Raw genomic sequence first — 24,649 nt, 5'->3', positions numbered from 1 at the left:
TACTGTACTAATGCACAATTGTCTCTAATTAACAGAGCAACCTCATCACCCTTTCCTAGCTTCCTGTCTTTTCCAAATGTCAAGTATCCTTGAAGTCAAAACATTGGTTACCTTGCAGGCATGTTACTGCAGTGGCTATCAGGCCATCATTATTATTTGAACTGACAATTCACTGGCTTTGTTGTGAATGCTACTGACAGCCAGATACAGAACCTTAAGTTTCTGTTGTTTTAATATTTTTTGCACACTCTGGCCTTATACGCTGTCACATTCTTAAGTTTGCACCTTCTGTCCCTTCCTGCCATGCTCTGATTGTCATGACCCTCATTGCTACTTTGCTCTATTGCTTTTTCTTTTTCTTTTAATTTACCACATCTTTCCTCATGTGATCCCTTGCTCCCATTATTTAGTTTGTTGCAAATGCTCATAGTTCATGAACTATGGCATTGAAATAAAGGATCAGCCATTGAATGGCGGAGCAGGCTTCAGGGTCCAATTGGCCTCCTGCTATTTTCTGTGTTTCTGTTTTTTTTCCTACGGTCCATTTATTGTAGAGTAGCATCCCAGCATGTTTTATAAAAGCATAATAAGGCAATAAACAGCGCTGCGTCAAAGAAGGAGATATTGGGGGTGATTGAAAGGTGATTAAAGTGTTAAGGGTTTGAAGTGGGTGTTCAAGGATGCGAAATGTAGGAATACATATATCAGATATATATTGTATTCTATGTAGCTGGTGCAGTAATAGTTAAAAACCTGGGTTAGGATGTGGATCTGACTACTGGAATAATGTTTTTAACAATCCTGGTTTGAAAGACAGCTACAGAGATACTTTGGGCCGACAGAAGTGCAATTAAAATATTGTAAAAGTAAGATCATAATTGATTCCAGCCATGGATATTATTTGCCGATGTAGGGCCAATGAAATTTTGCTTATAGAAGGACGGTTCCTCAAATGCTGGAATGGGTATTAAAGGTGCTAGTTTGATTACTACCTGAGGTTTCCCTATTACCTGACATGTATGGCAAAATTCAACCACAGCCTTCTGCAGTCCAGGCCAATAAAAATATTTTTGTACTTTTGCTTGAGTTATCCTAACTCCTAAATTACCCCCTACTTCAACCTAATACGCTACCCACAAAACTGCCTTTCTCTAACTGACAGGTAATACCACCTGATGAACTTTCTGCCCATTTATCATCTGCTTGAATATGTTACGGTCTGCATTTTCTTATTAATACATTATTTTTAGTGCAATAAAAATTTGGAGTTTGCACATTCTCCCCGTGTCTGTGTGGGTTTCACCCCCACAACCCAAAAATGTGCAGAGTAGGTGGATTGGCCATGCTAAATTGCCCCTTAATTGGAAAAAATAATTGGCTAATCTAAATTTATTTAAAAAAACATGGTTTCCAACAACTGAACATCAGCCTCCTTATCGGCACTCGTCAAGTTCTCTTCCTCCAGTCTCAACCTGTGGCTTTGTGATTGGTCACCACACAATCAGGAACAATCCCAGATATACTATTTGCAATATCTCAATTGTTTGACTTTCCACTATTTTTTTAAACACAGTAGGCTGCACTCCCACCTGTTATCCAGCTATATCATTACCTAGGATAAATAGTACCCCTGAACAAGATAATTTTTCAATTACTCCTACCACCACTTACTCACTTTTCACCAGACTCTCTAAGCACACCTTACATATGGCGCACTACTGTTCTCACTACTAATTCCACATATTACCACCTTTTCTCGCAATTCTCCTTCCAAACTCCAAGGGCGGGATTCTCCGACCCCCCACCGGTTCGGAGAATCGCCGCGGGGCGGCGTGAATCCCGCTCCCTGCCGAATTCTCCGGCGCCGGAGATTTGGCGGGGGCGGGAATCGCGCCACGCTGGTCGGCGGCCGCTAGCAGCGACCCACTTGCCGATTCTCCGGCCTGCGATGGGCCGAGTGGCCGCCCATTTTTTTTGCCGGTCCCGCCGGCGTAAATTAGAGTAGGTCCTTACCGGTAGGATCTGTTGGCGCAGGTGGCATCCAGGGTCCTCCGGGGGGGGGGAGAGAGAATCTGGTCGCGGGAAGTGCCCCCACGGTGGCCTGGCCCGCGATCGGGGCCCACCGATCCGCGTGCTGGCATGTGCCGTGGGGGCACTCTATTGTTCTGCGTCGGCTGCTGTGGTCCACCGCGATGGCCGATGAGTAGATGAACCCCCCCCCCCCTTGCGCATGCGCTGAGATGACGCCACCACATGCTCGCTCTCCCGCGCATGCGCAAACTCGTGCCGGCTGGCAGAGGCCCTTCGGCGCCAGTTGGCGTGGCGCCAAACCGGCTGGCGCAGCGCAAACCACGCCGGTCTAGCCCCTGAAGGTGCGGAGGATTCCGCACCTTTGGGGCGGCCCGAAGCCGGAGTGGTTCACGCCACTCCTCGGCGCCGGGACCCTCCGCCCCGCTGGGTGGGGGAGAATCCCGCCCCTTATCTCTCAACATTAAAGATTGACGTGCTCCTGTATTCCTTAAGATCTTATTGTCCTTACCTGCTCCACCTTGTACACATGAGTAAGTCGTACCATCACAAATAAACTCCTTAAAAGGTTTTGGAGGTCTTCCCTGTTTTGGGATTCAACCTGTCTGTCTGTGGATCCTGTACACAGTTAAAGTTCCCCCCATGATAAGTCTATATGTCGACGTCGGGGATTTCCGCCATGCTCCTCTTTATAAGCTCCGTGTTGTCCCAGTTCGGAGCGTATACACTCGCTAGGACCATTGGTACCCTGTCCAGGACACCATTGACCATGAAGTACTGTCCCCCTGGGTCTATAACCGTCCTCGCCATGGTAAACATAGTCCACTTATTTAACAGTATGGCTAACCCCCTGGCCCTCGTCCTGTAGCAGGAATGGTAGGTCTGTCCCACCCAGTCCTTCCTTATCCGCATTCTCTCCTTCTCCCTCAGATGCGTCTCTTGGAGGAAGACTATGTTGGCTTTCATACTTTTCAGGTGGGCGAAGACTCTGGATCTTTTTGCATATGCCATGTGGGTGAGCCCCTGCACTCCGGGATTTCCCTTTGTTTAGGGACCCTCCAAAGTGGTTGCTTGTGGTCCCTTTGGGATTTCAAGTCAGCACGTGTGGCCTGCTGTGGCCCCCTAATGCCCTTATTATCTTTGTTTCCACTAGCACCACCCCCCTCTCCCTTCCCAGAGCTGTCCTCCCCTCCCCAATGAGCCTTTCCCTCTGTTTGTGTTGTGGTCCTCCTCTCCCTCCCGAGGTTGGTTATGTATCCACCTGTCGCCCGCTCTCTATACTCCCTACTTGTCATTCTCCTCACTCTATCCTGCACTCTGCTCTATTTCACCTCCTGTGCTCTACCCCCAATCCCGTGCGCTTTAATTTTACGCGTTAATTTCTTCTGTGGGTCTGTTTCAAAAGCCTTCTGAAAGTCCAAATAAACCACATCCACTGGCTCCCCCTCATCAACTCTACTTCTTAAATCTGCAAAGAATACCAGTAGACATGTCAAGCAAGATTTTCCTTTTGTGAATCCATGATGACTCTATCTGATCCTGCCACTGTTTTCTTAGTGCTCCTCTATTAAATCTTTCATAATAGACTCTAGCATTTTCCCCATTATAGAACATCAGACACTTCGACCAGTTTATTATTCAAACTTTTTACCCAGGTGCCCTTATTTGATGAACAAAGGACAAATACAAGTTTACAATTCAGCCAAATTTATTATCAAACACAGTACAAACAGTTACTCCTCTTAAATTATCCCAACTCCAATAATCACAAGATTCTTAATACTTCCTGTGCCAATGAACTCAATCGAGCTGTGGGTTCAATTCTCTGAGCCTTGGTTGTCTCAGGCTTCTGTCCATGAAGGGGGTACTTGCAAGCTGCTTACTTCTGTCCTCTTGGACCTCTGTTGAATCTTTTCTGTTACCTCTGCATCGAGTCTTCGCTGGGGAGGGTCCTGGTGGTTAATTCTTAGTCCCTTCTTCGCACCTTTCCAGAAAGTTCTCTGGCCCTCAGCCAATGAGGTCTCCGTGCAGGAATCGTAGCACCCAATAGAATTGTCGATTGCAACTCTGCAGGACAGCAGGAACCCACCCCCAGGGGTGCATCTCCAGGTATTGCCCACACATAACCTTACTCCATATATGATAATGGTGGGAAATCTGGGTGCCAGACGTCTAGCTTCATCTGGACAATCCACAACAATCGATTCATTTCAATAGGACTGATTATCTCTTTATGTCCTCTTAATAGGGCAGGCCCAGACTTGTTCTGACTGTCTGTCTCTGCTCAGTGTATTCAAACTTGGCTGTATGAATTACCAACACACCTACAGGCGGCTGTGATTTAAAATGTCCAATTATATATCAGGCCTAAAATTCAGGCCATTGTCAATTTTACCACACCACTATCTGTCAGCTTGACTCGTCTATAATTCTGTTATTTCTCTATCTCCCTTTTCAAATAGTGGGGTTACATTAGCTTCCCTCCAATCTGTAGGAACTTTTCCAGTCTGCATAATCTTGGAAGATGACAACCAATGCATCCACTATTTCCAGGGCCTCTTCCTTAAATACTCTGGGATATAGATTATCAGGCCCTTATTCCCATCAATTTCCCCATCACCATTTCCCTACTAATACCGATTTCCTTCAGTTCCTTCATATCACTAAATCCTGTATTCCCTAACATTTCCGGTGTGTTATTTTTGTCCTCCTTTGTGAAGACAGACCCAAAGTATGTAATTAGTCGGTCAGCCATTTCTTTGCTCACCATTATAAATCTCCCTGTTTCTGACTATTATGGTAAGAATTTTGCAGTCAGTTCAGTGGCGGTTTTGGTCTGCAGAAGTTATTGTCCAGAGGATGCTTTCTTTCCATAGGAGAAGATCAGTGCATCTCCCCAACTAATGGGAGTTAATGTGACAGACTCAAAGATTGTGGAGGGCAGAAAAATTGTGAAAGTTCTTTTACAAAGAAGTCAGCCATGTGTTTACTTTGTCCTGGATTTGAGGCCAGTTTGGAAGTGTCTCTTCCAAGGGGAGGGTGAAACCTCAGGTCCTCATCGAAAATAAAATAGCTGCAAACGTTTCAGGTTGATGATCTTTCATCAATTTGTCCTTCAAACTATGCTTAGTTACAATTGCGAGATTTCAGTGAACACAACTTAATTTCCACACCTCGAAACTGTGGATAACCGTGAAGTTTAATAATAATTGTCACAAGTAGGCTTACGTTAATACTGCAATGAAGTTACTAAGAAAAGCCCCTAGTCGCCACATTGCGGCACCTGTTCGGGTACTGTGGTAGTATGACTAGGGGTATTACGGTACCTGGAAGTGAGCTGCTATTGGTTCAGAGGACGTGCTGCCCATTGGCCCGGATACGTCATGTATCCGATTGGCTGAGAGGCAGGTAGCTCCGCCTACGAGGCGGGATACAAGTACATGTGCTTCCCGGCAGTCGGCCTTTATTCTGTACGTCTGCTGCCGGGCACACATCTTGTGCATTAAAGCCTATCGTTCGGATCTCATCTACGTTTCGTGTCCATTGATTGTGCATCAATTTAATGCACAAGATTTTAAAGGATGGGGCTTCGTGTCAAGCCAGAGTGCTTTTGACTCAGCCCGTATGCAGCAAATGCAACAGCAGCATTTAAACACTGGCTGGCTTGCTTCAATAGCTACTTGAGCACAGCCGAAAACGTCCCGACGAAGGAACAGAAATTGCACATCCTCCATTCGTGCGTCGGCACCGCCGTGTACACGCTCATAGAGGACACGACAGACTACGATGCGGCCATGGACTTGCTTAAAGGACATCTCATCCGGCCAGTGAACCAGGTCTACGCTCGGCACTTACTGGCCACGAGGCAGCAATTCCCTGGTGAGTCTCTAGACGAATTTTACCGGGCCATCCTTGTTCTGGGGAGGAACTGCGGCTGCCCACAAGTATCTGCGGCCGAGCACACCGAACTTTTAATCAGAGACGCTTTCGTTGCGGGTATGCAATCTTCGCAGACCGCCAGAGACTTTTAGAGAAAGAAACTTTAAGCCTCACCGAGGTACGGGCCCTCGCCTCCTCCCTAGATGTCGCCAATCGTAACGCCCGCACGTATGCTCCCAACCGCACGGCGGCCCCCTGGGCAGTGTGGAACGCGACCCCCCCTCACGCCCGCAGACTCTGACCCCCCCCCCAGGCCTGCGCCGCAGGGTGCCCCGATAAACCCACGGGACCCCGCTGTTACTTTTGCGGCCAGGTAAAGCACCCCAGCCAGCGCTGCCCGGCCCGCTCCGCAACCTGTAAAGGCTGCGGCAAGAAGGGCCACTTTGCGGCCGTTTGTCAGTCTAAAGCGGTCGCTGCGGTCCCGTGCACCGACCGCTGGTCCCCCCCCGCTCTCCTCGGGGGCCCCGTGCAGCACGTGAACCTCGCTGCCCCACCCCCCATCGCCATGAGTGATCCCCGGGCGCCACCATTTTGTGCCCCCGATGCCATGTGTGACCCCCGGGCGCTGCCATTTTGGGCCCCCGACTCCACGTGTGATCCCTGGGTGCCGCCATTTTGTTCACCCCCCACCACGTGCGGCCGACGGGCGCCGCCATCTTGGATCGGCACCGAGGACCCCGCAGGCGACTGCTCACTGCCGGATGACGACTCGGAGTTCCTGCCACGACTCGCCTCAGTAACATTGGACCAGTCGCGGCCCCGCACGTTGTCCACGGCAACCACGAAGATCCTCCTCAACGGCCACGAGACAAGCTGCCTGCTGGACTCCGGGAGCACAGAGAGTTTTGTCCACCCCTCCACGGTAAGACGCTGCGCACTTCCCGTTTACCCGGTAAAACAAAAGATTGCTCTGCCCTCTGGTTCGCACTCGGTCCACATCACAGGGTGATGCTTAGCGGACCTCACGGTCCAGGGGAGGGAGTTTAAAAACTACAAGCTCTTTGTCCTTCCCCACCTCTGCGTGGCAGCACTCCTGGGGTTAGATTTCCAGTGCAACCTCAAGAGTTTAACGCTCAAATCTGGCGGCCCTATGCCCCCCCTTACTGTCTGCAGCCTCGCGTCCCTCAGGGTCGATCCTCCATCCTTGTTTGCAAACCTCACCCCGGATTGCAAACCAGTGGCCAGCAGGAGTAGACAGTACAGCGCCTAGGACTGGACCTTCATCAGGTCCGAAGTCCAAAGGCTTCTGAAGGAAGGGGTTATCGAGGCTAGCAACAGCCGCGAGCACAAGTGCTGGTGGTCAAAACCGGGGAGTTAAATAGGATGGTCATAGACTACAGTCAGACCATCAACAGGTTTACCGAGCTGGACGCGTACCCTCTCCCACGTATCTCCGACCTGGTCAATCGCGCAGTACAAGGTTTTTTCCACGGTGGACCTCAGGTCCGCCTACCACCAGCTCCCCATCCGCGCGAGTGACCAAACGTACACTGCGTTCGAAGCGGATGGGCGACTCTACCAAATTTTAAGGGTTCCTTTTGGTGTCACAAATGGGGTCTCGGTCTTCCAAAGGGAGATGGACCAAATGGTCGACCAATACGGTTTATGGGCAACCTTCCCGTATCTCGATAATGTCACCATCTGCGGCCACGACCAGCAGGACCACGACACCAACCTCCGAAAATTCCTCCGTACTGTAAAACTCCTTAATCTGACCTACAATAAGGATAAGTGCGTGTTTAGCACCGAACGTCTAGCCATCCTCGGCTACGTAGTGCGTAACGGAGTGATAGGCCCCGACCCCAAGCGCATGCGTCCCCTGATGGAGCTTCCCCTCCCCCACTCCCTCAAAGCCCTCAAACGCTGTTTGGGCTTCTTCTCGTATTACGCCCAGTGGGTCCCCAATTACGCCGACAAAGCCCGCCCACTCATCCAATCAGCCATGTTTCCCCTGTCGATGGAGGCCCGCCAGGCCTTTAGCCGCATCAAAGCAGACATTGCAAAGGCCCCGATGCGAGCTATCGACGAGTCCCTCCCCTTCCAAGTCGAGAGCGACGTGTCTGATGTAGCTCTGGCGGCACCCTGAATCAAGCTGGCAGACCCGTGGCTGCCTTCTCCCGTACCCTCCACGCTTCCGAAATCCGCCATTCCTCGGTCGAGAAGGAAGCACAGGCCATAGTCGAAGCTGTGCGACATTGGAGGCACTATCGGGCCAGCAGGAGGTTTACCCTCCTCACAGACCAACGGTCAGTGGCCTTCATGTTCGATAACGCACAGAGGGGCAAGATAAAGAATGATAAGATCTTGCAGTGGAGGATTGATTTGTCCATGTACAACTACGACACCTTGTATCGTCCTGGGAAGCTAAACGAGCCTCCCAATGCCCTGTCCCGCGGCACCTGTGCTAACAAACAAGTGGACCGCCTCCGAACACTCCACGCGGACCTCTGTCACCCGGGGGTCACCCGCTTTTTCCACTTCATAAAGACCCGCAACCTGCCCTACTCCATCGAGGAGGTCAGGACAGTGACCGGGGAATGCCACATTTGCGCGGAGTGCAAACCGCACTTCTACCGCCCTGAACAAGCGCATCTGATAAAGGCTTCCCGCCCCTTTGAACGTCTCAGCATGGACTTCAAAGGTCCCCTCCCCTCCAACAACCGCAACACGTACTTCCTCAACGTGATTGACGAGTACTCCCACTTCCCTTTCGCCATCCCCTACCCCGACATGACCACGACCACCATTATCAAAGCCCTACACACCATCTTCTCCCTGTTCGGTAGCGATCGGGGGTCCTCATTTATGAGTGACGAGCTGCGTCAATTCCTGCTCAGCAGGGGTATCGCCTCCAGCAGGACGACCAGTTACAACCCTCGGGGTAACGGACAGGTCGAGAGGGAGAACGGTACGGTCTGGAAGACCGTTCTGCTGGCCCTACGGTCCAGAAATCTCCCAGTTTCCGACAGGCAAGAGGTCCTCCCAGACGCCCTCCACTCAATCCGGTCAGTTCTCTGTACCTCCACTAACCAAACGCCTCACGAACGCCTTCTTGTTTTTCCCAGGAAGTCTTCCTCAGGGACCCCGCTCCCGACCTGGCTGGCTACCCCCGGGCCCATTCTGTCCGGAAACACGTGCGGGTGCACAAGTCGGACCCGTTGGTCGAAAGAGTCCAGCTACTCCACGCAAATCCGCAATATGCATATGTGGAGTATCCAGATGGCCGACAGGACACGGTCTCCCTTCGGGACCTGCCACCCGCTGGATCTCGGCCACACCCCCCAGCACCAGCACCCCCCCCTCCCCAACTGCCCCCAGCTACCACCCCCCCCACAGGCCCACCGACACCCCCACGGCCCAGCGGACAGGACGCCCCTCCCCCAGCCTGGCCCCCGCTAGCTCCAACCAGGGGTACGGACACAGGAACAGGATCATCGCTCCCGGAGTCATGGACGACCACCGCTCCGACATCGCCGGCACAGCTGCGCAGGCCAAGTAGAACATCAAAGGCGCCCAATCGACTGATTGAATCGATGTGACCCACTGGTGGACTCTTGCCTGCGGATGGACTCTTGTTTTCCTTGTCTGTTTTCTATATTTTGCACATAGTTGCGGGCAAGTGGGCAGCCATCAATGCAATGGTACGACCTAAACCTCTCTAGTTATACTACCAGTCTCTCACGGGACCCCCCCCCCCCCCCCCCCCCCCCCCCCCCCCCCCCATGTCCGCGTTTCCTGCATTAAAGCCTATCGTTCGGATCTCATCTACGTTTCGTGTCCATTGATTGTGCATCAGGTACACTGAAGGAGAATTCAGAATGTCCAATTCACCTAACAAGCACGTTGTTGGGACTTGTGGGAGGAAACCGGAGCACCTGGAGGAAACCCACACAGACACGGGGAGAACGTGCAGACTCTGCATAGACAGTGACCCAAGCCAGGAATCGAACCTGGAACTCTGGCACTGTGAATCAATTCCTGAAGCCCACCCACACAATTGTCAGTGGATTTCTAACATTGGGGAAAGGAAAGAGGTTTGGGAATGACCATTGATTTAACGTTCAGCATGTTGAGCCATGTTGAGTGTCAATCAATAAAGCAACATCATTCAGCATGCTCCATCAATAGTGTTTAGTTACAAAGCTTTCATTCCATCATATAAATTATTTTTATTGTACGTTCAATCTTATTAATTTAATTTCTATTCACTCTAATTATTTATTCTTCTATTATAGCTTTAAATAAATGTTTTCTGTCCAAACGTTGACATTCTATAGTAAGGGGTGGTACAGTTAGCACTGCTGCTTCACAGTGCCAGGGACCCAGTTCAATCCTGGCCTTGGGTGACTGTCTGTAGAGTTTTCACTTTCTCCCCATATCTGTGTGGGTTTCTTCTGGGTGCTCCAGTTTCCTCCCACAGTCCAAATATGTGTAGGTTAGGTGGATTGGTCATGCTAAATTGCCTCTTAGTGTCCAAAGATGTGCAGTTTGGGTGGGTTACCGGGATGGGGTGGGCGAGTGGGCCTGGCTGGGGTGCTCTTTTGGAGGGTCTGTGCAGACTCGATGGGCCAAATGGCCTCCTTCTGCATTGTTGGAATTCTATGGTTCTAAGAACTATGCATTAGTGTTTAAAAGGCTTTTTCATTTAAGTTACTTCTTTACCTGTGAATGGCTAATTAATCATAAGCTGTCTGGATAAACTACTCCCTATCAGGCTATTTGTCCTCTAACCATGCTTTTAAAATGTTGTAGTCACTTTATGGGAAAAATGGCGAAGGAATCTTGAACCGTGACAGTTGTTTCTTCCTCCAGGTAGGGTGCCTATGAGTACTGTGTACTTCTCAGTAGGTGCCACTGCCACCCCTTCCACTCACCTCACCTGCACCGGAAACTTGACCGTGAGGCATGTAATTCCTATTGTTGCCATTGACCTCTTGTACTAGCTACAAATTCATATACTGAGCTGCAGGACCCCGACTTGTCAGTGCACTTTAATTCTTTAAATGTTTACCATTACTTTGCTACTGTTGTATCTTTTTTTTAAAATAATTTTTATTGAAATTTTTCGATACAAACAGTTACCCCTACTACATTTTAAATTATAACACAACAAATCCCCCCTGGAAAATCCTCCCCACGCCCTCCCCCGCGCGCACCCCCCCCCCCCCCCCCCCCCCCCCCCGCGCTATCAGTCTAGCAACCAAACCGTTTTTCCCTTTCTGCCGATGGCCTCGGGCAGTCATTGCCCGCGACCCCCCGCTGACGTGCTCCCTTCGTTGCTATCCCCCCCCCTCCCTTCCCCCCCCCCCCCCCCCCCCTTTCTCCCCGGGTTGCTGCTGTTTCGGCCTCCAGTTCCTATCTCTGATCCAGAAAGTCAAGGAAGGGCTGCCACCGCCGGAAGAACCCCTGTACCGACCCTCTCAGGGCGAATTTGATTCTTTCCAATTGGATGAAGCTTGCCATGTCGTTTAACCAGGTGTTAACACTTGGTGGCCTTGTGTCCCTCCACTGAATCAAGATCCTTCTCCGAGCTACCAAGGACGCAAAGGCCAATATTCCGGCCTCCCTTGTCTCCTGTACTCCTGGCTCCACCCCAACCCCAAAAATCGCTAGCCCCCAACTGTTGTATCTTTTAATCTAGTTTTGCAATTTGATTGAAGGAATTGTGATGGAGTGAAGTTTGGAAATACTCAAGGTTTAAAATGGAAGATCGCAAATATCCTGAGGGATGGGGGTGGGAATATGAAAATTGCAGGCCTGGAGAAGGTTACGGAGATTGAGAGGTGTAAGGACATGAAAGGATTTGGACACATGGATGAGAATTTTAAAATCAAGGTGTTCCCAGACTGAGTCATTGTAGGTCAGCGAGCAGGGTGAACGGGACTTGGTACAAACTATGTTTGTGTAAATTGGACTGTTGACTTGGCATGGATGAAAGTTTTTCCGCAGCAAATGAGTTGAAATGAGCAGAGAATGCATGACATTGTGGTGGTGGAAGTAGGTGATACAATTGGAGATCTGGTACCTTCGAAGAGCAGTGAATGAATTGCTGGAAAGATGGAAAGGTCTGGCAGATGGAGTATAATGTCAATAAGTGTGAAGTCATGCATTTTGGTAGGAGTAACAATAGAACGGATTATTACTTAAATGGTAAAAAGCTGCAGCATGCTGCTATGCAGAGGGACCTGCGTGTACTTGTGCATGAGTCACAGAAGGTTGGTCTGCAAGTGCAACAAGTAATTAGGAAGGCAAATGGAATTTTATCCTTCATTGCGAAGGGGATTGAGTTTAAAATAGAGAGGTAATGTTGTAGTTGTACAAGGTGCTGGTGAGGCCACACCTGGAGTACTGTGTGCAGTTTTGGTCTCCACACTTGAGAAAGGATGTGCTAGCACTAGAGGGGGTGCAGAGGAGGTTCACTAGGCTGATTCCGGAGTTGAGGGGGTTATCGTATGAGGAGAGGCTGAGTAGATTGGAATTATATTCACTGGAATTCAGAAGGTTGAGGGGGGATCTAATAGAAACATATATACTTTTGAAGGGAAAGGATAAGATAGAAGTAGAAAGGATGTTTCCACTGGTAGGTGAAAGTAGGACAAGAGGGCATAGCCTCAAGATTAGGGGGAGCAGATTTAGGACTGAATCAAGGAGGAACTTCTTCACTCAGAGGGTGGTTAAAGTATGGAATTCCCTACCGAAAGGAGTAGTAGACGCTACTTCATTGAATATATTTAAAGATAGGGTAGATGTTTTTTTGAAAAATAAAGGAATTATGGGATATGGCGAGAATGCGGGTAAGTGGTTCTGAGACCACGAAAAGATCAGCCATGATCTTATAGAATGGCGGAGCAGGCTCGAAGGGCCGGACGGTCTACTTCTGCTCCTAGTTCTTATGTTCTTATGTTCTTATGGTGGTGTCTTGAATTTGTAATCCAGAGGTCCAGGCTAATGCTCTCCCAACCTTTCCACACACTGACAGTGCACAGGCCAGACTTTCATCTTTTTCTGTCGCTAATTATTCCTGGAACATGTTGCTGGACTGTCACCAGCGTCTTATAGCTTGAGAGGCATGACACTATATTAAGCATAGCCACACTCTCTCGCTATCTCACTTTCTCGCTCACTCACTCACTTCTCTCTAATCGCTCACTTATCTCACTCACCTCACTCACTCTACTTGTTCGTCCCACACACGCAGACAGACAAACTAAGGGGCAATTTAGCATAGCCAATTCACGAAACTTGCACTTCTTTGGACTGTGGGAGGAAACTGGAGTACTAGGCGAAAATTCGATGTGGACACTGGGAGAATGTGCAAACTCTGAACAGACAGACCCCAGGCAGGACTTGAACCCAAGCCCATGGCGCTGAGACAGCAGTGCTAACCACTGCTCCACTGTGCTGCTAGTGAAATTTAAATTCAATTAACAGATTTGGAATATAAAGTTAGTCTCAGTAATGTTTTTTTTTTAAATTTAGAGTACCCAATTAATTTTTTCCAATTAAGGGGCAATTTAGCGTGGCCAATTCACCTACTCTGCACATCTTTTGGGTTGTGGGGGTGAAACCCACACAAACACAGGGAGGATGTGCAAACTCCACACGGACAGTGACCCAGAGCCGGGATCGAACCTGGGACCTCAGCGCCGTGAGGCAACAGGGCTAACCCACTGCACCACCGTGCTGCCCTAGTCTCAGTAATGGTGACCATGATGACTAACATGTAGTTTATTAATGTCCTTCCTTACCCTGGTTAGCTTATTTGTGATTCCAGACTCACGGTTACATGGTTTGCACTTAACTGTCCTCTAAAATGGCCTAGTGAGCCACTCTGTTCACGGCAATTCGGGGGAGGCAACATATTCTGACTTTGCAAGTGACACCCACATCCCATGAATGAAGAAAGAACAAAATTGGTACAAATTTAAAACACTGCAGATTCTGGAAATCTGAATAATGAAAAGTACTGGAAATACTCAGCAAGTCAGGCATCTGTGGAGAGAGTGAGTTAACTATTGGGTCAATGGTTGTGATGAAAGACATTTGATCCGGAAACATTAACCCTACTTACATAGGATGTACAACATCGAAAAACAGCATTCCAACAATGCCTGTGTTTCTCTTCAATGAATCATTGGCATTATTTTAATTAGTCCTAAACTGTTCTTTATCACATTTCAAGGGTCTTTTGTTGTGAGATGAATTTTTGCAGCACATTCAACATAATAATAATATTAGTCTTTATCCCCTGTATAATTTCTGTAAAAAAAAAAATATTCTTGTCAATTTTCTCCATTCCTCTCAGCTCCTCATCCTCTTTCGCTGAGTGCATTGTTATTTTTATGTGAGTCTTAAGAATGAAAGACGATAGATTATTTGAGTGAGAGTCACCATAGCTGGAACTCTGGGCGAAATTCTCCCAAAACGGGAGAAATCGTCAAACTGCCGTAAAACCCGGGCGGGTTTTACGGCATCGCGCCCCTTCCCGACGGGGGACCGATTCTGGTCCCCGGTCGGGGCTAGCAGCCCGACGTCGGAGGCTCCGACAAGTCGGGCTTAACGAAAATCGTTAAGCCCGCTTGTCGGACTTAGCGCCGGCTGACGCGTCATATGACGTCAGCCGCGCATGCGCAGGTGGGAAGACTCCACCCGCGCATGCGCGGGTGACGTCATCGCGTTTTTGCGCGAAACCCGCGCATGCGCGGTCCGGGTTGCCCCTCAGCCGCCCCGCGTATTGATACTGCGGGGCGGCGGAAGGACAAATAGTGCGCGGGCATCGGGCCCGCTGCCCGCGATCGGTGGGCACCGATCGCGGGCCCATGGCACCCTTGGCACGGCCGTGGTACTGCCGTGCCAATCGGTGCCATGGTTATTTTTTTCCAGGTGGTCACGACGTTTTTACGAACGGCAGGACCAGGTGTGTTTGCCGTTCGTAAAAAGGTCGTAAAGGGCTGGGACTTCGGCCCTTCTAACAGCTGTGAATCGCTGCCGGCCGTAAAAAAACGGCGGCAGCGATTCGTGTCGGGATTTCGGCGGGGGGGGGGAGAATAGCGGGAGGGCGTCAAAAAAGTCGGGAAGGCCCTCCCGCTATTCTCCCACCCATCGTGGGGGGGGGGGAGAATTTCGCCCTCTATTCTTCTCTCCCAAAGGTTCATGAGTCTACACTTCCTGGTTGTTGGTTGGCACTGGGCCTTATTTTATCCTTGGTAGGGTGGGGGACTAAGGCTACAATAGTGCTCCTACTGCTTGTAGAGTTAATTTTGTTAACTCAGGATAGAGTTGAGATCAAGCACAGAACCCTCCTAGCTTATCTTTGTTACTGGATGAGCTTGCTGTGCCAAAGGAAGCTTTCTAAATTAACTCTGTAAAAATTACTTATGTTGGACATTCTAGCCTGATGCAGGTGGAAATTGTCTATATTTTAAATGTTTTGAAACTGTTTAATTTGAAAAGATGTGTTAAGTTTTTTTTGCTTTTCTCTGTCTTTCCCTATGACAGCTGGTTGGTGGAGAATTTGATTTGGAAATTAACTTCATCATTCAAGACGCAGAGAGCATAGCGTGCATGATAGAACTTCTTGAACACTGTGATGTCACCTGCCAGGCTGAAATCTGGAGTATGTTTACAGCCATTCTGCGCAAGAGTGTGCGCAACCTTCAAGCAAGCACAGAGGTTGGCCTCATTGAACAAGTGCTATTAAAGATGAGCAAAGTGGATGACATGATAGCAGGTATTAATTATTGAAGCCATGTTGATAACATTGAATTGCTAAAATATGGGGCCCGATTTGACATCTGCAAGTGGATGGATTTGAATGGGTTAAAATTGGGCCTGACTCACCTGGTACTTATTGTAAAGTCAAACATAGTTTGCGCCTTTTTATGTTTAATCAGAAAAGACTGCTGCTAAGCAAAGTAAATTGTCAAAGTAAAAGTGTGATTTTAATTAAGAGGTTTATTGCTTTTCACCATATATGAGTAAATATATCACTTAGAGAATTCTGAAAATAATTAAACAATTCTGTGTATCTCTCTCCCCACAAGTTCACTTTTCTTGCCCATCTCCACTTCTGCTTTTCGTTCTTTTCCACTTGCGTTTATCAGTTCCTCCAAGCCCACTCCCCTCTCCTCTGCTTGTTTCCCTCTACCTGGTTTCTTTTGTCACTTCTTGAATTGTTTTTTATTCTCCCACTAGTATTTTTTTCTCACTTTCTATTTATCTCTCATTTTTCCCTTCTCTCTTACATACTCTCCTCACATTCGTGACTCCTTTCTCCTTTGCTTGTTTGCCTCTTTTTCTTTCTCTTCCTCCTATTTCGTCTTGCTTCCTACGGAATCATAGTTGCCACACAGGGAGACAATGAAACATGAAAATGAAGGACAGGAAAAGACCTCATCCATATTATCTTGATGAAATATATGCATACTAAATTTCATGTGCACGCCCCCCCCTCCACCACCACCACCACCATTCCACGAACCAGCTACCAAGGCTTGAAAGGCAGAAAATCCAAGAATCTCACAGACTAATTTAAGACAAAACAAAAACTCTGGAGAATTCTTCTCCGATACATAGGCAATCAACCAGAAAGATATTTCTCAACACCTCGCATTTAAACATAGGATTTTGGCCTTAGTCAGAAGTTCCTCCAACACCTTTTTGAATGTTTGCAGAAAATCCACACTCACCATATGAACTGATTCTGAAAATAAATACCTCCTGGAGCTAACCTAATTTGATGTTTATGTAATTTATACTCAATCTGCCTGTTCGTTTCTTGCCAAAAAGCTCCAACGGTCTACCTACAGGGACCAAATCTCATGTTTTCATTTAAGTAGAAAGACATCAATCATGTCTCTGTTTCTGTATTTTATTCATTCTAGCTGAAAATCGAAGGCAGAAAGTTTAGAAACAGATGAGCAAAACAGAGGAAGCAAAGGCTTGAAAATAGATAACAATGGACTTTTCAGTACTTAATGATATGTACTCTGGTGTAAGGTGTTCAGTGATTAAGGCCGATGAGCTGATTACTGAAACATGGCTTAAAGAAAGGCAGGAATTGTAGTTCAATATTCTTGGCTACAAGGTTTTCAGACAAGGTAGACAGGGAGATAAACAAGGAGCGGATTGCAATACTAGTTAAAGGAACAATTACAACTGGAAAGGCAGAGGGCTGGGGTGTGTAAGTGCTGATATGCCAGCAGGATCATGAGAAAACACCTAATGGATTGAACCGAGGGACAAGAAAAAATGAGATAGTCCTTCTATTGGGAGTATATAGAGTCTAAGCAATCAGGAGCTAGAATGGAAAATATGTGGGCAAGGCCAGAAGCAATAATAACTTTTATTTGAAAAACACCTTCAATGTAATGAAATGCCATAAGCTGCCTCGCAGGAGAACTATAGAACAAAATATGACACAGAGCCATATTAGGATATTAGGTCAGATGATCAAAAGCTTTGCCAAAGAGGCAAGCCACTCAGTTGTATTCAACTGCTACGGAAACACAAAAATGTCACTGTGGGTGTACCTACACCTCAAGGACTGCAGTGGTTCAAAAAGGCAACTCACCTTCTGAAGGGGAACTAGGGATGGGCAATAACTGCTGGCCTTAATCAAGGCTTACATAATCAAGTTGCCTCTTAGTCTTCTAAACTCCAGTGGATACAAACCCAGCCTGTCCAATCTTTCATCATAAGACAACCTGCGCCTTCCTGGAATTAGTTTAGTAAACCATCTCTGATCTACTTATAATGCATTTACATCCTTCCTTAAATAAGGAGACCAATATTGTACACAGTACTTCACATATGGGCCGGGATTCTACGACCCGGTGCCGGGTCGTAGAATCTCCGGGGGGACGTGAGAATTGCGCACTGCCGCCCTGATGCCGGCTTCCCCATTCTCCGGCGATTCTCCGGGTCCCGATGGGCCGAGTGGCCAACGAGTTTGGCTGAGTCCCGCTGGTGTGGGTTACTCAGGTCCTACGTGGCGGGACCTGGAAGGTGAGTATGGGGGGCCGTCCTGGCCGGGGGGGGGGCTCCACGGTGGCCTGGCCCGCGATCGGGGCCTACCGATGGGCAGGTGGGCTGGTTCCGTGGGGGCCTATTTTACTCTGCCCTGTAGGGCTCTGCCATATTGCCCGGGGCCTGCGCGGAGAAGGGAACCCCTGTGCTTGTGTGAAAATACGCCGGCTGTAGCGCGTATGCGCAGAAATACGTTGGCCGTTCTGCGCATGCGCGGAAATATGGCGGCCGCTCTGCGCATGCGCGGAATCACGCTGGCCGGTCCGTGCATTTGCGGACTCACGCGGGTCGTTCCGAGCCTGCTGGAACTGCGGGGACCACTCCGGTGCCAACTGAGCCCCCTAGAAAGGGGAGCATTCCCCATTATCGGGGACATTTGATGCCAGAGTGGTTGCTGCCGCTTTTTACGCCGGCGTGGGGACATAGCTCCATTATTAGAGAATCCCGCCCATGGTCTCGCCATGCCCTCAATACATTCCCCTCACAAATATTAATATTTTATTAGTTTTCCTAATTACTTGCTGTACCTGCATACTAGCCTTTTACAATTCATGCAGCAGGAAATCCAGGTCCCTCTAAACCTCAGAGTTGTGCAATTTCTCACCATTTAGATAATATGCCTCTTTTATATCCTTTTGCTGAAATGGATAATTTCATATTTAGCCACATTGTACTCAATTTGCCAGATCTTTATCCACTCACTTAAATTATCTTGCCTTATGTCCTCTTCGTAATTTACTTTCCTCTCTATCTTTGTATCATCAGCAAATTTAGCAACCATGCCTTTGATCCCTTCATCGAAGTTATTTATAGAAGTTGAGGGCCTAGCACCAACCCCTGTGGCATGCCACTAGTTACATCCTGCCAACCAGAAAAAGACCCATTTATTCCAGCTCTGTTCCCTGTCAGCTAGCCATCCTTTAATCCATGCCAATCCTCCTTCACTGTGAGGTTTTATTTTTTCAATAATCTTTGCTGTGACACCTTATCAAATGCCTTCTGGAAATCAAAATACTGTGCATCCACCAGTTCTTTTTTATCGACAACAATGTGACTCCTTCAAAAAACTCCCATTAATTGGTTAAACATAATTTTCCCTTTCACAAAATCATGTTGACTCTGCCTGATTGTCTTGAATTTTTCTAATGTCCTGCCATAACTTCTGTAATAATAGTTAGAATTCTTCTATCCTGCAATAATCCTTATGATGGATCTTAAACTAACTGGCTGTTGTTTCCTGCTTTAAGTCTCCCTCGCTTTTTGAATTAAAGAATTACATTTGCTATTTCAGGGCCTGGGGGGGGAGGGGGGGGGGGGTATTGGGGTGGAATGCCAAGTAAGGGTGGATGGGTGGGTGGTTAGGCGAGTAGCTATAGGTATGTGTGGGGAGGGTGGGGGGTTCGGGTGGTGGTGTTGGTCGGTGCAGTGGGTGGGGGGGGAGAGTGATAAGGGGGTGGGGGAATGGTTGGCGGGGTAGTCAGGAGAGTGGTTGGAGGAGTCGTCACGAGAGCAACTGAGCAACTGGGAGAGGCAGGGATCAATCGAAGTTCAGTCTTCGGGTGGGCTTTGGGGGGGAGGAGTGTTGGTGGGGGACAATCCATTCTCTACCATTCCATTCCCACTACCGGCCCCCGCCCACCCCAGCCCCTTGCTATCCACTCCCGGAGCTTTCCTTTCCACTCCTCCCCGCTCCTCCCTTTCCACTTCCATGCCCATCCAATTCCCCCCACTTCCCCATTTTTTTCACACCCCCTCCCTTACCACTCCCCCTTCCAATCCCACCACGCCCTCCCATTACGCCGCCACTCCCTTCACACTTCCCTGCTCCCTCCCTTTCCATCCACTGCACCCCTCCCTTTCCAGCCACTGCCCCCTCCCTTGTCACCTCCTCCCTTTCCACTCACCCCTGCCCCTCCCCATTCCATCCCCCTTCCCTCTCCCTTTCCATCCATTGCCCCTCCATTTCCATCCATTGCCCCTCCCTTTCCATCCCCTGCCCCTCCATTTCTACTCCCCTGCCCTCTCCCTTTCCCATCTCTGCCCCCTCCCTTTCCACTCCCCCAACCCCTCCCTTTCCACTCCCCTGCCCCCTCCCTTTCTACTCCGCCGTTCCCTCCCTTTCTACTGCCCCTCCCTTTCCATTTCCTTCTCAATCAACCCCCGCCCTTCTCATTCCACTCCCCCCTTCTCCTCCCTTTCCATTTCCTTCCCCCTCACTCCCCATCCCCTTCTTTTGCATTCCCCCGCCCCGGTCCCTCCCTTGCCACTTCCCCCACCCACTCTCTTGCCACCCCTCCTTCCTTTCCACTTAATTTCTACTCTTCCCCGCCCCCTCCCTTTGCACTACCTCCCCACCCCCTTTCCTCTCCCCCTCCCATCACGTCTTCACCTCCCTTTCTGCTTTCAAGCGCCTCAAGGTCCCCCCCGCCCCCCATAGTCCCTCTGAGGGTTAGTTCAGCGTGTGCTTGCCCTTGTTCTGACCTGGGACCTTTTGACCCTGCTGTGGCCTTGCTCTCAATCTCCTGTCGTCTGCCTCACTTTTGGGCTTCGCTCCACCCTCACCCCCACAACCTTGGACATTGCTTTAAAGAAGGCTGTCCAGAACCCGACAAGTCTGGGGCATGCCCAGAATATGTGGGCGTGGTTGGCTGGACCTCCCTGGCATCGTTCACATTTGTCCTCAACATGGACATTTTTAATGTGAAAGCTTTACAATTTCAATCTAGGCGCTATCTGAAAATAGTAATACTTTTCTTTCAATTTTCTTCACTACTCTCCTTATCCAGCGCTTGCAGGTGACAATCCATTTGCAGTATATCCAGAATGAATGTGTGTGAAGCTGTAAATAGGATAAAAATGAGGCACTTGTGACAGATCCTGGACAAGCTTTTGATACCTATGCGACTTAAGAGTGCATAGGTATCACAGAATTCTGTGATCCCGTGATTCTATGATACCTACAGGACTTAGAATTGAGGTTCCCAATAATGCTGGTTTATTTTGTCGAGTTGCTTTCTGGCTTGTGTTCTTCTGATCTTCACTTGTAATAACGTGAAATGTATCAATTTCCAGCTTTTATATTTATGGTGTGAAATATTTATTTTACAGATCTACTGGTTGATATGTTGGGTGTTCTAGCAAGCTATAGCATTACTGTCAAGGAACTCAAGCTGCTTTTCAGCATGCTACGTGGAGAAAATGGATTCTGGGTGAGCTCCAGTTTTAAGACTTAAGTATGTTAAGCAGTGAAACCAAAGCCCAATTTTTTTCTAGTAGCATATAACAAGAAAGCAACAATTAAGTGCGAGGAGCTTTGTCGCTGAGATAGTAACCGTCTGATCAGCTGTTACTTCCCTTCCTTCCCCAAGCCCACCGTGCCAAACTTGCCCCAGAGCCCCAACCCTGAACTCATAAATTTCTGTACTTTCTCTCTCATCTTCCCAACTGCCATCTCCGAGCTCTTCTTGTCCATGAAACTCAGCTCCTCACTCAGATCTCTTCCTATTGAATTGCTGACCACCAAACACCCCTTCCTGGCTCCATGTTAGCCCATGAATGGCTCTCTCTCTTCAGGCACTACCCCATCTCCTTAAAACCTGCTGTCATCAATCCCTCAATAAAAAACAACCCTGATAAACTACCTCATAGAATTTACAGTGCAGAAGGTGGCCATTCGGCCCATCGAGTCTGCACCGGCCCTTGGAAAGAGCACCCTTCCCAACTGCACACATCCACCCTATCCCCATAACCCAGTTACCCCACCCAACACTAAGGGCAATTTTGGACACTAAGGGCAATTTAGCATGGCCAGGCCACCTAACCTGCACATCTTTGGACTGTGGGAGGAAACCGGAGCACCCGGAGGAAACCCACACACACACGGGGAGAATGTGCAGACTCTGAACAGACAGTGACCCAAGCCGGGAATGGAACCTGGGACCCTGGAGCTGTGAAATAATTATACTAATCACTATGCTACTGTGCTGCCCAAATCATCCCCCTCATCTCTAACATTCCTTTTCTTTCCAATGTCCTTGGATGTGTGTTGTTGCCTTCCAAATCCAAAAAGGAAAAAAAAAGAAAGACTTGTCGTAATATAGCACCTTTCAAGATTATTGAATGTTTCAAAGCTCTTTACAGCCAATTAAATACTTCTTGGAGTGTAAAAATGTAAAGTCGCCCTAGTCACTGATGACCATAGGCTGCTTTCCCCTTTGAGGGGGAGAGCTGACTAGCGGTGATTTAACCTGAGGATCACCAATCCTCCCATAAGGGGCAAGTTTGAGAAGGCGGGTCTTCATGAAAAGCCTCTTGGACTGTAACTACTGCTGAAAGGCAACCATGCACAAACAGTAGTGTGATAATGACTGAACAATGTGTTTGGAATGTTGAGGGATAGCTATTGGGCAAGACCACCAGGGATATATCCCTAGCTCCTCTTTGAAATAGTGCTATGGGGGAGTGGGGTTGCTCATGGCGGGAGTGAGGTTTAATGCTCATCTGAAAAACAGCACATCTGCTGGGTGCAGCACTGGAATGTCAGTCTGCTTTGTTACACTGAAGACCTGGAGCAGGAGTTAAACTCAACCTTCTGATTGAGGTGAGAGTGCTATCAACTGAGCTACAGGTGCCACTGTGATCCATATGTATGGCACTATAATCCATACCCATCTTTCCCAGACTCCATGCTTTAATCATTCTCGGTTTCCACCCTGCCACATTACTGAAATGGCTGTTATCAAGGTAACAAATGACATCCTATGTGACTATAATACAGGTAAGCTATCTACCCTCTTACTTTGCTACCTATCTGTAGCCTTCGTCACAATTTAAAAAACAAAAATTTTGTGCACCCAGTTCATTTTTTCCAATTGAGGGGCAATTTAGCGTGGCCAATCCACCTAACCGGCACATCTTTTGGGCTGTGGGGCGAAACCTTCGCAAACACGGGGAGAATGTGCAAACTCCAATGGACAGTGACCCAGAGCGGGATTGAACCTGGGACCTCGTAGTGTTAACCACTGCGCCACTAGGCTGCCCTGCCTTTGACACAATTGACCATTCAATGTCTTCCCACCATCATCCACATGGATGGGACTGTTCTCGTCTGGTTCCATTCTCATCTGTCGAATTGTAACCAGAGTATCACCTACAATGGCTTCACTTCCTACTCCCATTCAGTTACATCTGGTGTTTCCCATGGATCTACCCTTGGCACGCTGCTATTTCTGGATGATTAGAAATATAATATGATTATCTTCAATCTCCATCTACAAGCTCTGTTCCCTAGCTACTGACGTCATCCCTCTCTCTGGCAATTGTCTGCGGCTGAAGTAAACTTGCAACCATGGTATTATATTTATCTCCGAGTTGAGCTTCTGACTACAAATCTTTGCCATCACTCAGACTGTATTTCTACCTTCATAACATTGCCCGCCTCTTCCTCAGTGTAAGCTCATGTGTTTCTGAAGCCCTAATCCATGCCATTGTTATCTTTTGACCTGAACATTTAAATTGCTTCTGGCTTACCTTCCACTGCCTACCCTCTGTAAACCAAAACTGTGCCTGTGTACTTACTTGCCCTAAGTTCTGTTCACCCATCACAATACTTTGACCTTAAATTTCTCATCCGTGTTGTCAAATCCCTCCATGGCCTCACTGCTCCTTACCTCTAAGCTTCAGCCCTACAACCCTCTGAAATATCTGCATTTCTCAGTTTTGACCTTCTAAGTATCCCTGATTTTAATTGCTCCTCCACTGGTGCACCGTTGTTCCTGGCGGGGAGCTTTGTAGTTAGGGGTGGCTCGGCAACACAGTGGTTAGCACTGTTGCTTCACATTGCCAGGGACCTGGGTTCAATTGCCGGCTTGGGCCATTGTCTGTATGGAGCCTGCACGTTCTTCCCATGTCTGACTGGGTTTCCTCCGGGTGTTCCAGTTTCATTCCAGAAGTCCCCAAAGATGTGCTTGTTAGGTGAATTGGACATTCTGAATTTTCCCTCAATGTACTCGAACAGGCACCGTAGTGTGGTGACTAGGGGATTTTCACAGTAACTTAATTGCAGTGTTAATGTAAGCCTACTTGTGACACTAATTAAGATTATTATTATTATGTTCCATGAAGCACCTTAAGGCATTTTATAAGGGGGAGACAATGGCATAGTGGTAATGTCACTTCACTCATAATTCCGGGGTTCAAATCCCATCACGACAACGGGCAGAGTTTAAATCCCATTAATACATTATAAAATGTCTTCAATTAAAAAGTAGTCTCAGTTATGGTGACCATGAAACTATTGGAATCAACCATCCTTAGCTGGTGTGGCCAATGATGCAACTCCAGATCCTCCTGACTCTTAATTGTCCTCTGAATTGGCCCAGCAAGTCACCCAGTTCAAGGGTATTTGGGGATGGGCAACAAATGCCGACGTTGCCAGTGAGACATGCATCCCATGAAAGAATTAAAAAGACATTAAAGGCGCTATGTAGACACCATTTGCCATTGTAGCACATAACCGTTGTTTTAGAGTGCATTAAAGCTTTGTGTTTAGATTATCTGATGTGACTGTTTTTCTTAAAATAAATGTGCTAACCAAATTGCAAAGATTAAATGTTGTCTTAGATGCTTAATCAATCATATGCTTTTAGGCTTTTAA

At 48.2% G+C, this 24,649-nt stretch overlaps 1 protein-coding gene across 8 annotated transcripts in view; it reads left to right on the top strand.

Moving 5' to 3' along the window:
* Positions 1-24,649, top strand: part of nbeaa (neurobeachin a) — a 1,044,979-nt gene that overhangs the window by 149,673 nt on the left and 870,657 nt on the right. For all 8 annotated transcript variants that reach the window (XM_038817846.1, XM_038817850.1, XM_038817848.1 and 5 more), the window contains exons 2-3: positions 15,466-15,697; positions 21,103-21,203. In XM_038817846.1, coding sequence (XP_038673774.1) covers positions 15,466-15,697; positions 21,103-21,203 — 333 coding nt within the window. The remainder of the gene's footprint in view (positions 1-15,465; positions 15,698-21,102; positions 21,204-24,649) is intronic.

This window comes from Scyliorhinus canicula, chromosome 14 (assembly GCF_902713615.1).
Source record: "Scyliorhinus canicula chromosome 14, sScyCan1.1, whole genome shotgun sequence".
Classification (NCBI taxonomy): domain Eukaryota; kingdom Metazoa; phylum Chordata; class Chondrichthyes; order Carcharhiniformes; family Scyliorhinidae; genus Scyliorhinus; species Scyliorhinus canicula.
The sequence above is the reverse complement of the archived record's forward strand: the minus strand, read 5'-3'. Positions and strand labels throughout refer to the sequence as shown.